Source organism: Chrysemys picta, chromosome 11 (genome assembly GCF_011386835.1).
Source record: "Chrysemys picta bellii isolate R12L10 chromosome 11, ASM1138683v2, whole genome shotgun sequence".
Taxonomy (NCBI): domain Eukaryota; kingdom Metazoa; phylum Chordata; order Testudines; family Emydidae; genus Chrysemys; species Chrysemys picta.
In genome coordinates this window covers 77158533-77172164 of record NC_088801.1, presented here as the reverse complement: position 1 = coordinate 77172164, position 13632 = coordinate 77158533, and the positions used below count along the sequence as shown (strand labels likewise).

The window sequence follows — 13632 nt, the reverse complement described above, 5'->3', positions numbered from 1 at the left end:
CTGCAGAACCTCCTCTCCCCTATCCCCACATGCCCTCTGTTGTTCACCCACCCCCTGCAGCAGCCATTAGTGACTGACGACCCTTCCTCCACAGGGCTAGCACCCCTGGAAGGTACTTCTGTTCTTCCCTCCCTCCCACTCCAATGTGGAAGCACGGTTAGTGTTGGCTGCTGCTGCAGGCTCCAGGAGGAAGTGTCATTCCTTGCAGGGCCCTTTCTCCCTGGGGCGTCACTCCAGTCCCGCCCCCTCGATAGCACAGGCTTGCTGTGCCCTTTTCTCCACTTGCACAGGCTCCAGTTCTCCATTGCTTTGGGATCTCTGTAATCAGTGTGTGAAAGGTGCTTCAAGCTGCATCTATCTGAGCCAGCGTGTGGCCCTGAGGGGAGTGTTAACCAGGCCCAGGCCAGGGGTGGGGCAGCAGCACCCATCTGGACGTATGGATTCTTTTCTGGGCTTCTGAAAATTTGAAATGGGAAGCCAATTCCTTAACCCAAGTCCCCGTCCGGCCCCATTACACCTCGCTCGGAGCGTCCTGTGAAATCCTTTGTGTGGGCGGCGGGGGTCACAACCCTTGGAGCTACTCACAGCCTTTCTTACGGACACATGGGCTCTGGACACTCTTGGCCCCAGAGCAGGCTGCTGTCTAGATGGGAAGGGATGTGGCAAGAACCAGGACAAACGATGGGTATGTCCACACAGCAACAGCTGTGAATGGTCTAGCACAGGTAACAGCAGCAATGAAGACAGCAAAGCATGGGCTAGCAAGCCAGGTATGTACCCAAGGTCTGCGCTGACACCCACGCGGCGCTGCCTTCACTGCTTTTGTTAATCACACTAGCTGCATTCAAGCTAGCTTGGGCAGGCAAGCCTGTGCACAGCTTCTCTTACAATCTGTCACAATTTTCCAATTCAGTCTTTGAACAGGAGTCTTGAGGGGCTTAGGCAGCACTTGCTTCTACCATTGTTCAACTAAGTGCTGAGAGAGGTCACTGAATAGAAACAGGAACATTCCCTCCCCCATTGAATTTGTATAACTCAGCTGCCAAGCCTGGCCTGGCGCAGACAAACTAAAACCTTTGGTGGCAACTCAGGAAATGTCCATCTTCAGGGGGCCTTTGACCTTTGACCTTGCTGGCCTGTATCTGAACTAGGAGACCTTAATTAATAATAATGAAACTGAGTGTGAAAGATGAATGTGTCAGTTACCCACTAGTCTCCATCCTCATTTTAAATTGTCCACCAGAATGATTATCATGATCAATGAATAGGAACTTTGGATCTGTTTATATGATAGCATCTAGCAACCCCAATAAGGTAATACTGCAACCAAAGCTTTGACATAGGACAGAAAGTTTGAACTACTATAGTGAGAGCTCACCAGTTGCTAGGCAGGATGTACACCTCTCTTTTCTAGCCCTGCGGGCGTGGACTAGAAAATTGGCAGTTTTTAAGTTACACAGACGTACGAACCATTAGCTTCAGGCTCAGCTATGCATAAACCCATTTTCAGATTCATAATCCTGATGAGTTCCAAATACAAGGCTGTTAAGCAGACATTCAAACTGAGAATTAGTGCTTTACTATACTGCAGCAAAAAAAGTTCTTCAATTAATTCAAAAGCTGTCTACAATACTTTCCTTAACAGTGATGCAGGTGAGAGAGCTGAGAATTAGATACACAGTGCAATGACCCATGGCCACACACAGACACCACAGTCTTCAGCTAACCTGCATGCGTGACATGAGCAATAGCCTTGATTACCTTCCAAAAACGCATGCCTCTCTCTGTGGAGCGAGAGGACAATTCTATTGTCAGTGACGTTAAGTCTCACATAGAGTCACCACACCTCAACTAAAAAGCAAGACCACCGAACAAGTGAGCAGGTCTGATTCTAACCAGTAGAAGACAGTGATACACACACATTAGTACAATACAATAGCCAACATAGGTCACTTGAGGACAAAATGACAGTGACAGATGCATGGTAGATGGCAAGATGGAACAATTAAATATGTAGATATCAAATTCAATTAACTTCAAAAAGCTCATAAAACCAACCTCCCCTAAAGCTCTCAAATAGGCTAATCACTATCAGAGGACATTCCAATAACCTTTTGCATTTGTTTGTTCAATACACTAAGCACCTGAAAAGTAAACTCTTTGCACAGACAAATAAGCTACATAATTTTCTGATGCAGCTATTCAAATGCTATTAAATAGATGTATGCTGAAATATGCCTTGTCCTTCTATGACATTGTCTATACTTGAGTCAACGGGAATATAGGAGTTGCTCAAATAAATTAATCTTTAATACCTCCGTCTGACAAGACAGAAGAATGCATTAGTAATAGGCCCAGATCCCTTCTAAATTAGGACATTTTAGCATTAAGACTGAACAGAGTAATTTCTCATGTTGGAGTGATAAGACAAAATTAGTTTTTGGCTGGAACTTGGCTGAGACTTCATATATATCCATTCTACCCAGTCCACTGCTTCTTAAACATCCAGACTTGCTATTAATGATCTGGATGATGGGATAGATTGCACCTTCAGCAAGTTCGCAGATGACACTAAGCTGGGGGAGGGGGGAAGGAGGTAAATATGCTGGAGGGTAGGGATAGGGTCCAGACTGACCTAGACAAATTAGAAGATTGGGCCAAAAGAAATCTGATGAGGTTCAACAAGCAAAAGTGCAGAGTCCTGCATTTAGGACGGAAGAATCCCATGCACCGCTACAGGCTGGGGACTGACTGGCTAAACGGCAGTTCCGCAGAAAAGGACCTGGGGATTACAGTGGACGGGAAGCTGGATATGTTGTTGCCAAGAAGGCTAATGGCATATTGGGATGCATTAGTAGGAGCATTGTCAGCAGATCAAGGGAAGTGATTATTCCCCTCTATTCAGCACTGGTGAGGCCACATCTGGAGTACTGTGTCCAGTTTTGGGCCCCCACTACAAAAAGGATGTGGACAAATTGGAGAGAGTCCAGCGGAGGGCAACGAAAATGATTAAGGGGGTGGGGCACATGACTTATGAGGAGAGGCTGAGGGAACTGGGATTATTTAGTCTGCAGAAGACAAGAGTGAGGGGGGATTTGATAGCAGCTTTCAACTGCCTGAAGGGGGGTTCCAAAGAGGATGGAGCTCGGCTGTTCTCAGTGGTGGCAGATGACAGAACAAGGAGTAATGGTCTCAAGTTGCAGTGGGGAAGGTCTAGGTTGGACATTAGAAAAAACTATTTCACTAAGAGGATGGTGAAGCACTGGAATGGGTTACCTAGGGAGGTGGTGGAATCTCCATCCTTAGAGGTTTTTAAGGCCCAGCTTGACAAAGCCCTGGCTGGGATGATTTAGTTGGAGTTGGTCCTGCTCTGAGCAGGGGTTTGGAGTAGATGACCTCCTGAGGTCTCTTCCAACCCTAATCTATGATTCTGCTATGATTCTATTTGACATATGGAGTAAATGGGACAATCAGTTCAGCCCTTGTCTGATGTGCAATTCGTTATGGATACTGGATGCCATACAGAACTCTGAAGGAACGGACAAAGACCCCCTTCCCTTCATACAATTCAGTATTTTCATTAAGGACATGGGTAATGGGAGTGGAGAGTACGCTTATAAAATCTGCAGATAACACCAAGCTAGAGGGGGTTGCTAGCACTCTGGAGGACAGGATTAGAATTCAAAATACCCTTGACAAATTGGAGAATTGGTCTGAAATCAACAAGATGAAATTCAATAAAGAGAAGTGCAAAGCACTGCACTTAGGAAGGCAAAAGCAAATGAACAACCAGGGCCGGCTCTACCATTTTTGCCGCCCCAAGCAAAAACAAACAAACAAACAAAAAAACCCCACCCCTGAACTGTGCCGCCCCAAGAATGGACAGAATGCCGCCCCTTAGCACGTGGCGCCCCAGATGCCTGGAGCCGGCCCTGTGAACAACTACAAAATAGGGAATAACTGGCTAGGTGGTCGTACTGCTGAACAGGATCTGGGGGGTGATTGTGGATCATAAATTGAATGAGTCAACATGGTGTAGTTGCGAAAAAGGCTAATATTCTGGGCTGTGTTAAAAGGAATGTTGTATGTAAGATAAAAGGCAATTGTCCTGCTTTCCTTGGCACTAGTGAGGCCTCAGGTGGAGTACTGTGTCCAGTTCGGAGTGCCAAACTTGAACAAAGATGTTAACAAATTGGAGAAAGTCCAGAGTACAGCAACAAAAATGATCAAATGTTTAGAAAACCTGACCTATGAGAAAAGGTTAAAAACTGGTCATATTCAGTCTTGAGAAAAGAAGACTGAGGGAGGAGGATAAGCATCTTCAAATACATTGAGGCCTGTTATAAAGGGGACAGGAATCAATTGTTTTCCATGTCCACTGATGGTAGGACAAGAAGTAATCAGCTTAATGTGCACAAAGGGAGATTTAGGTTAGATATTAGGAAAAAACTTTCTAACAATAAGGTTAGTTAAAAACTGGAATAGGCTTCCAAGGAAGGTTCTGGAATCCCCATCACTGGAAATTTATAAGGTTACACAAACACCTGCCAGGGATGGTCTAGGTTTACTTGGTCCTGTTGCAGTGCAGAGGGTGGATTAAATGACTCTGGAGGTACCTTCCAGCCTCACATTTCCATGATTCTAGAGTCTGGATCTGTCAAACTTAGTAGGCTATCTACTTTCTTTCTCTTCTGAAACAGATTTTTCCTTTGGATTCTGCAGATATTCACACCTGCACCTATATTTAACTAGATCAGGCAAGGCAGAACTCAGTACTGTGAGGAACTCAAAGACCATATTGCTCAAATATCTGCTTATTTTCCCTTTTATTCAGGAACATTGTCAAAGACAAAGTATCAGAGAGCTCATTTTTAAAGACAATTTTTAAAAAAACCTATACTACTTTGAGAATCAAATGTCTCAGTTCTCAAAAGGACAAGAGCTTGGGAGAGGTTTAAAACAACCTGTTAAACGGTTTACCTGCCACCACGATAGAGAGATTTACCCATTCAGAAAACTGGACTGCAGAGCTCAGCAAATTGTCTCAGCAAATTCCACACTTAGACTACATGTTCCTATCATGATACTCCAGTCTTCCAGATGATTTGAAGCGAAGTACAGAGTTATTTGCTCTAGACACTGAAGGTTTGTTGGACATGATGAATATCCATGACTGCAGTTTTTAAATAGTCCATTCATTAAGCCAGTCAAACTTTTGCTTAAGCCACAAATAATTTTAGCTACTTGCAAATATGCTTTAAACCAACTGCCAAAATAAGGACAGTACAAGAGGAATAATATCATCCTCAATTGGCAGAAGAAAGAACTGGTAGGATAAGACAAAACAGCAGTTAGAATACACGGCATATCTTAATTTTTTTCCTGTATTATATTTTTGTTATGCCATTCAACCATTAAGTAGCTCCACTTAAGAAATACACAGTAGTTTGTTACACCTTAATTCTACCAATAATGTGGTCCAGTGCAAGAATGAACCAAAAGCAACACCTCCTCCCATTCCAAACTAAGATCAGATTAAAATAGTTCCCTCATGTACTCAAATTTTTAATATTTAATAGATACTTTCAGACTGTTCTTCAAATTTGCTTTCAAGAATAAAAGCACACTTGCTAAGGCAGTGGGCTGTACAGGTGTAAAGCCATTTTCATCCAGGATAGAGGTCTACTTATTTGATCAAGCCAAAATACACAGCAACATCAACAGAAATTCAGTGGACTTCTATTAAATATACATGAAGTATAATCATCCTACCTCCAGGCATAACCTGACCAACATCCTGTACAGTGAGTACTGACAATTTTTCTTCTGTATCCACCCTAATCACGCTGTAACTCAAACAATTCATAGACAACACTGCTTTTCCAGGGGGTGGCCCACCCAAATCCGGAGGTCTGAAAAACAAAGTAAAATATCAAACCAGCAAGGACACTGGGAATATCTCAATGGCAACACATTCAACAAAGAAGCTCTGTGCAATTCTGTCAGGGAAGAAAGTGTGTGGTAAGTTTAACCATGGTATCCATATCAGTAAGGAGTCCAACTGAAGCTGGGATCTAAATTGATATTATTTACAGTACTTCATCTACCACAGACCAAAAACCTTTTAAGTAGTGTGGTCTAGTGGATACAGCACTTGACCAGGACTCAGGAGACCTGGGCTCGGTTCCTGGTTCTGTCACTGGCTGGGTGACCTGGGGCAAGTTGCTTCACCCCGTGCCTCAGTTTCCCCATCTGTAAAACAGGGATAATTATATTGACCTCTATTTGTAAAGTGGAATGAGATCTACAGATGAAACGCACCATGTAAGATCTAGGTGGTGGTGGTAGTAACATTTTAATACGGAAGGAAGCCCTGTGATCTTTTCTCTCTATTTATCTATCTAGTGTTTGCACCCTGTAATGCGTGTTCCTATTTAAATGCTGGTGTAATTCTTTAGTATGGGTCCTGTCATTGTGGGGAGATGAGGATGTAAAACCATTAGTTCTCTAACCAAATGGGCAATCTCCCACTGGGAAGATAAACTGAAGCCAGTATTGACTTTTGGAGGAATGCATTCAGTTGTGTGCACGCACGGAGTACAGCTTGCTGGAGACTGCCAACTGCATTTTGTGACAAATTTCAAGATTTTGAAATCTGTTCTTATTCCATATTGGAACAAACCCCAAACCTTTTGAACATTTTTGCAAAATGGAACAGCATCGAACCATCTGTTTTCCAGATCAAGAAGGTTAAGTTTTCAATTCAGGGGTTTCCCTCACTCACTGGAGACTGAACCCTTAACCTCAGAAACCTTCCCAAGTAAAACTTCATTGAAATAGATACTTTTCAAGAAAACAGTGTATTTTGACAAAAAAATTGTCAAATATGTTCCTATCTGTGACCCTGCTGAATAATCACATCAGTTTTCACTGACTACAAAATTGTTGTTTTCCCTTCCCTGAAAGTGCTCCTCAGAGCCCTTTGGATTCCCAATGGTATTTTTTAGATTGTTAAAACTGGTTTGTTTGTTTGTTTAATTACTCATGTTAAATAGATGTTAACATTTTGGAGAGAGGAAGCCATTTAGCTAAAGACTCAATACCCTCATTCCTTCAATTAAGGTTATCACAGAGCTCACACTCAACATCCTTGAGACCGCCTACAAAACCAGGGAAGACCAGACTTGACACTACTGAAATTTCTGAAGCAGATGCAAAAACAAAAAAACCTCAGATCATCTGTATTCATCGTAAAGCTGGGGGAAGGGGCACAAGGCCAATTTGAAAGGTGATCTTTAAAATGAGATACTGAGCAAGCCTCAGGTGAGCCTCTCTAATTTTTGTCTTTTGGGTAACCGGGAGTCGTACTGTGATTGTCTTTCTGCCCCACCCCCAATCTGAACAGAGGAGGTTACTCACCTTGTGCAGAGAGAGGTCTCTCTCTGTGGGTGCTGCACATGCACCTCTCAAGCCTTTGACCGGAGATTTTCAGTTAGCAGTGTCTGTTTGGCCTGCACATGTACCCTATGGTTCCTTGTGCTGGGTTCACACATGGGCGGAATAGTGGCAGGTGTCTGCCACACTGTTGTAGCTAGATCTAGTAGTGTCTCGTTAATGGGCAGTGACACCCTGGCGGGTGTTGCTGACCGCAGGATATCCAACAGTTTGTGTTGTGAGTCCTGGACTCCTTCATGTGGAGTCTGAAGAGTGTCAGCTACCCTCTTTATGAGGTCTTGAAATGGCTGAAAATTACCAGCCATGGAAGATGGCAGAGGCAATACAGCTTCACCCAGAAATGAGGATGAAATAGGTGCTTGAGAGGTGGCGTCCTTACCCTCCCTGGCCTCCTGCTCCTCACACATCTCTGCCTGCGGGAATGCTGCGGGGAGGAGAGGGCCGTACAATTCTAGTCTCCAGCTAATATGGTATCAGTGGTCTGGCAAATTGTTGTCGATAGGCAGCCCAGGGGTCCCAGTATGGCCATGGGGGCGGGGGTTGGGAGAATACGGGAGAAAGGGTGGAATGCAGGGTTGATTCCACCACTCTTGATAATTATTATGATTTTCCCTATGATTTCAGAGAATGGGTTCCTGAAAGGATATGTTGGAGAAACCAAATCAGAAATAAAGGAGACCAACTGGAAGTCTCTTTCATCCACCTCCATCTTATCCAAAGAATACTCCTGGGGGAATTGTGTGCTACTGCGCATGCACAGAATTTATGTCCCCTGCAGATTTCTTTGCTTCACTGCAGAAAAATGACTTTCTGACAGGGAAGTAAAGAGAAGCTGCAAGAGCAGTCATGTACCACTCAATTAGCTGCATCCAAACCCCCACCTCACCAAGCCCCACTCCCCCAGCCCCCCCGCTGAGACCCCCACACCCAGACCCCTCCGCTGAGCCCCAACCACTTTCACCTGGAAGCCTCTGCAGAGTCCCATTGCCCCTGCACCTGGAAACGCCCCTCCCCCCAAATGAGCCTTTGTGCATCCAGATCCCCCAACACTTAGACCCCCCACTGAGCTGCCTGCACCTAGATTGTCCCACACAGATTCCTCTCACCCCACACCTGAATCCCCCCACACTGATCCCCTCCCCTTTCTGCCCGGTTGAGCCTGCCTGCCGCAGGGTGTTTCTGGTGTAGGCCCAGGCCTTGTGCTCTGTCAGGGTCTGGTGCAGCCTCACCGCTGAGTCCGTGTCCCCAGGTAGGGGGTGGGAACACTGGGGAAGCTGCAGGGTAATCTCCAACATTCATGCAGCAAGTGGTATGTGCTCCCCACTGCCATGCTGGAGGCTCTGCATTTATTTATTGACACACAAAACTTTCAGAATTTTGCAGAATTTAAAAATATTGTGCTCAGAATTTTTAATTTTTTGGCGCAGAATGCCCTCAGGAGAAAAAAGAGGAGCACCTGGAGAAAATGGTAGAGTACTGTGGTACCCGATAGTGGTAGACCAGAGATTGGGGCCTCAGTACAGAGAAACACTCTGTACCCATTGGGAGCAGGGACTCTGGGTCATCCGTTCTAGAGAAATCCTTAGCATATCTGAACTCCTGTGGTACTGAATAGGGGATCGGTACTGATGCAGTAGCCAATACCACAGTCACCGAAGCCAACAGCCACTGCTGGTGGGTGTACTGAAGTAGACACTGATGGTGTCTGGTGCCATTGCTTGCTTGGTGCCAAGGACACTACATGCTGGGTACTGACAGCTGACTGAATGCATAGGTACTGATGGCTGGGTTGAACTCGATGGTGCCAGTCCCAAATGTCTATACTTGCCCTCTTTGCTGCTAGAAGGTACTTAGGTCCTGTCAGAGCCACGTGTCTCATTCATGTTCTGGGACTTTACAGCCCCGCTGGTACCAGAGGAGGAGTCCTTTGACTCAATGGTATTGAGTTGAGAAGTTGAGGCTTTGGAGACTGTAGATCTCGCCAAGGTCCTAGTCTTTTTTGAAGATGGCACCTTAAGGTGACACTCCGTGCTCCTCTTTTTGGAAGCCTTCCCTGAGACATCCAAAGTTACCCTATCTTAGGGGAAGCCTCTGTCAACTTAGCCCTGGATCTGTCCAGAGACAGATGTACCGGGGGGAGTGTCCTGACTTGGCTCAGAAGTTGGTCTGTGATTAGCAGTCTGAGTTTAATCTCCGCTTTTCTTTGCCCTGGACTTGAGGGCTAGGCAAAAGTTGCACTTCTGGGAGATGTGGGACTCCCCCAAGTAATGAGCACACTCAGAGTGGCCATTGTTTACAGGGATAGCCTCTTGGCAGGAGAAGCAACATTTGAAACCTGGCGAGCCAAGGAAAAGAATAAGTCTCCCCAAGGGGAAAGAGGAATCAAACAATCCTCTCACTACTTATCTAACTTGAGAAACTGCTGAGCTCCAGTTCATTTGCAAATTTGACACCATCAGATCAGGATTAAACAAAGACTGTGAATGGCTATCCAACTACAGAAACAGTTTCTCCTCCCTTGGTGTTCACACCTCAACTGCTAGCAGAGCACCTCACCCTCCCTGATTGAACTAACCTCGTTATCTCCACACTGATATATACCTGCCTCTGGAGATTTCCATTACTTGCATCTGAAGAAGTGAGGTTCTTACCCACGAAAGCTTATGCTCCCAGTACTTCTGTTAGTCTCAAAGGTGCCACAGGACCCTCTGTTGCTTTTTACAGATTCAGACTAACACGGCTACTCCTCTGATACTTATCTAACTAGAACACCTAACTACAGAAACGATTTAAACCACTGTTGAAATACTAGGAAAGCTGAGGCGTGCTCAAGGCAGACACGCTAGTGTTCCATCTCAAACTGCGACGGTTGAGAAAGAACAGAGTGGTTTGCACTACAGCCCCATAAGGCCTCGGTATCTGGAACCAGGAGGCCCAGGGCACATGTGCGGGCTGAACAGACACTGCTAACTGACAAATCTCTGAGCAAGGGCATGAGCACTTGAAGTGGAGTTCCCACGGGGACACTACTTGAAGAAGGGGGGAGGGATAGCTCAGTGGTTTGAGCATTGGCCTGCTAAACCCAGGGTTGTGAGTTCAATCTTTGAGGGGACCACTTAGGGATCTGGGGCAAAATCAGTACTTGGTCCTGCTAGTGAAGGCAGGGGGCTGGACTCGATTACCTTTCAAGGTCCCTTCCAATTCTAGGAGATAGGATATCTCCATTAATTAATTAATTTATTTAAGAGCACACATTTTTAAACTAGGCAAAATGTATTTAGTTAAATTCTCACTAAATATAATACCTGCGAATAGCAACAGTTAATGCCTCTGAAGAACTGGCACAGGGACAGATAACTTCTGGTCTCAAACCTCTGGACTGAAATACGTTGAGGAATGCATCACAGGAAGATATTGACCCTAAATACAATAAATCACAAAATGTGAAAAGCATGCATGATTTTTGCAAGGAGAGGTAAAACTGAAAAAAATTCATTTTGCCCTAATAGAATTTCCATATTTATTTTTACCTGTGATTTAGCTGTAGAATATTCAAGTGTCCTCACACCACATTTAATCAAGTCATACTTTTGACAGATTATTCTTTAGAGAACAGCATACCCTATTAGCATTTAGGCAACAGAGCTGCACAAAATCCTAACATAGTCAGGCCCAGATATTCACAGGTAGTTAGTTATTGATGCATTCGGCAGTTCAATGCCTAACCAATTTAAGAGTCTACATCCCATTTTCAAAAGGCCTTTCGGCACTTAGGACCCTAAACCCTATTGACTGTTGACAGAATTTTGGCTCCTAAGTGCCTAAAGCCCTTTTGAAAATGAGAATTAGACTCCTAAATCAGTTAGATATTGCATTGCTGAGCGCAACCATTCAATTCCTTTAAAATGGTCCTTAATGATTAACAACTAATTCACAAAGTGAAATCATAGTGGAGAAACTCTCCCTGCAAAGGCAAAGTTAAAAATCATGGAATTCTGCAGCGGATGTAGTAAAGGTATAAATGATCAGTCATTAAAATTCTGAAAATTGCCTCTTATAAAGTTTCCTGCAGATATCATGGGACCAGGATGCATACACATCTTCTAAAAATCATTACATGATTTTGAAAAGCTCCATTTGTGTTCAGAACTCTATATGTCAGACCCATGTGAAAAAATGACACATGGGCCCTGAGCTTTTTTATTTTAAATTCCATTTTATTGTAGCAGGGAAAATTTTCCAGCTAGCACACTTCAAAGTTAATGTTACCTTTCTAAGATGGTTCAAGTCATTCTGTATTGCTCTTGGGCCTTATACTACCATCATGCTTCAATCACTGAGAAACGCACTACTGAGTTGTGTGTGATTGTTTAAGTATTAATGGATGGTAAAAACAGTATTGTAGAAAGTTCTGTGGGTACAATTTTCAACATTTTATTACAGAATAAATGGCCTAATGCTCTAAGCATCAGGTCTGAAATATCTAAACTCTTTGGAACCACACATTTAATCCTCACAAGATCAGTTCGGCCTTTCCTCCTTCCACGGTAAATAAATTGACTTCCATCTCATTTCTGTGAGATCTTTCAGCTATTTCATTTCTGGTGGGTCTTTGTAGATGTTAGATCTCTTGGAACTCTTTATGAGAGCCGAGTTTTTCCCTAATGTCCTTGGTGAAGAACTGTCCCACCCTACTCAGTTTTGCTGTCTATCAGCTGTTCTCCTGGCCGCTGAGCTCACACACTAAGGTTTGCTCACTGTCCGTGCGGCAGGCACTGTAAATAACTTGCAATATGCTTCCAGACACCTGGGGTTGAAAGACGCTATAGAAATATAAATTATTATCCCCATACTTACATGGATTAGCTCCATCTGCCACTATCAGCATTCGTAAAGAGCTGAGGTTGACATCTCTTTGATCCCGCTGAGCCAAAAGCGACCAGTGCATATCACGTGATTTTACTACTGCTACACGGGCTGAAAGTAAAAAAAAAAATATATTAAACCAAAGTAATTATTTTAAATAGTCACGTGTGTGGGGAACACACTGGACATATCACATATCCTGTTAGGAGGGAGCTAAGCCTTGCCCATCATGCATCCAGAAATACTTCTATAAAAAAAATATTTGCCATGTAACTAAACTGTGAAAAAGTGAAGTTGGTTGAACTGCCAACAACACTTCCTGATTAGACCATCTTTTGAGGAGCCAGTCGTTGAGGTAGGGAAAAACTGTTATTCCTAGACAACGGAGGTAGGCGGCTACAAACATCATGATGTTTAAGAAAAACCCATGAGACAGAAGAAAGCCAAAGGGTAGAATCCTGTACTGGTAGGGATCATGCTCAAGTGGCAAAATGAAGAATTTTTTTGTGAGAGGGATGAATTGCTACCTGGAATTATGCATCTTTGAGGTTGAAAATCACCAACCAGTCCCCAGACTCCAGGGAGGAAATTATAGCTGCTAGGGACTTCATTCTGAATTCCAGATGTCTGACTTACTTGTTCAATTGTCTGAGATTTAGTATTGGCCTCCAACCTTCATTTTTCTTGGGTATCAGAAAATACCTTGAATAGTGTTGAAGTAGAACTGGTTCTATGACCTCTAGACTTAGGAGTGATGTGATCTCCTGTCTCAGCAACTGATTATGAGAGGGGTCTCTAAAGAGGGATGGGGAAGGGGAGGCCGATTGGAGGCAAACTGGATCATATAACCAGAAGTAATGGCCTCTCACATGTGTTGGTATAGAGAGAGAGTCCAAACTGAGAAAAGGGATGGAATAGTGAAGTTAAGAAATCCTGACTATTTGGTGGTTCAGACTCTTGACCAAACTACCAAAACTGGCATTTGGAAGATGTTGATGGTGGAGATGAAGCAGCTGAGGTAATGGTTTTCTTTTTAGATGGTTCAGATAGTCTATGACAGGTAGAAAATTGAGCAGGATGGTATCTTTGTACTGACTGAGACCTCCGAGTTTCCTTTTATTTGCAGGCATGTATATCCCCAAGGATCTAAGTATAGCCCTAGAGACCTTTAGGGTATTAAGTAAATCATCTGTGGAGTCCACAAAGAGCTCATGGCTATTCGATTGTACCTCCCACGGGAAACCAGACAACTGACGCCGGAAGCTCATCTTGTCACTACTGCGGTGTCGGCCACATGAAGTGAAGCCTGCA

General features: G+C 44.0%; 1 protein-coding gene across 10 annotated transcripts in view; it reads right to left on the bottom strand.

Annotated features, from left to right (window-relative positions):
- Window positions 1–13632, bottom strand: part of DIP2A (disco interacting protein 2 homolog A) — a 200231-nt gene that overhangs the window by 42812 nt on the left and 143787 nt on the right. For all 10 annotated transcript variants that reach the window (XR_010591670.1, XR_010591669.1, XM_065562263.1 and 7 more), the window contains 3 exons: window positions 12313–12432; window positions 10761–10875; window positions 5773–5912 (listed from right to left, as the gene is read on the bottom strand). Coding sequence is in view for 8 of the 10 variants with exons in the window: in XM_065562263.1 (XP_065418335.1) it covers window positions 5773–5912; window positions 10761–10875; window positions 12313–12432 (375 nt within the window). In the remaining 2 variants the exon portion in view is untranslated. The remainder of the gene's footprint in view (window positions 1–5772; window positions 5913–10760; window positions 10876–12312; window positions 12433–13632) is intronic.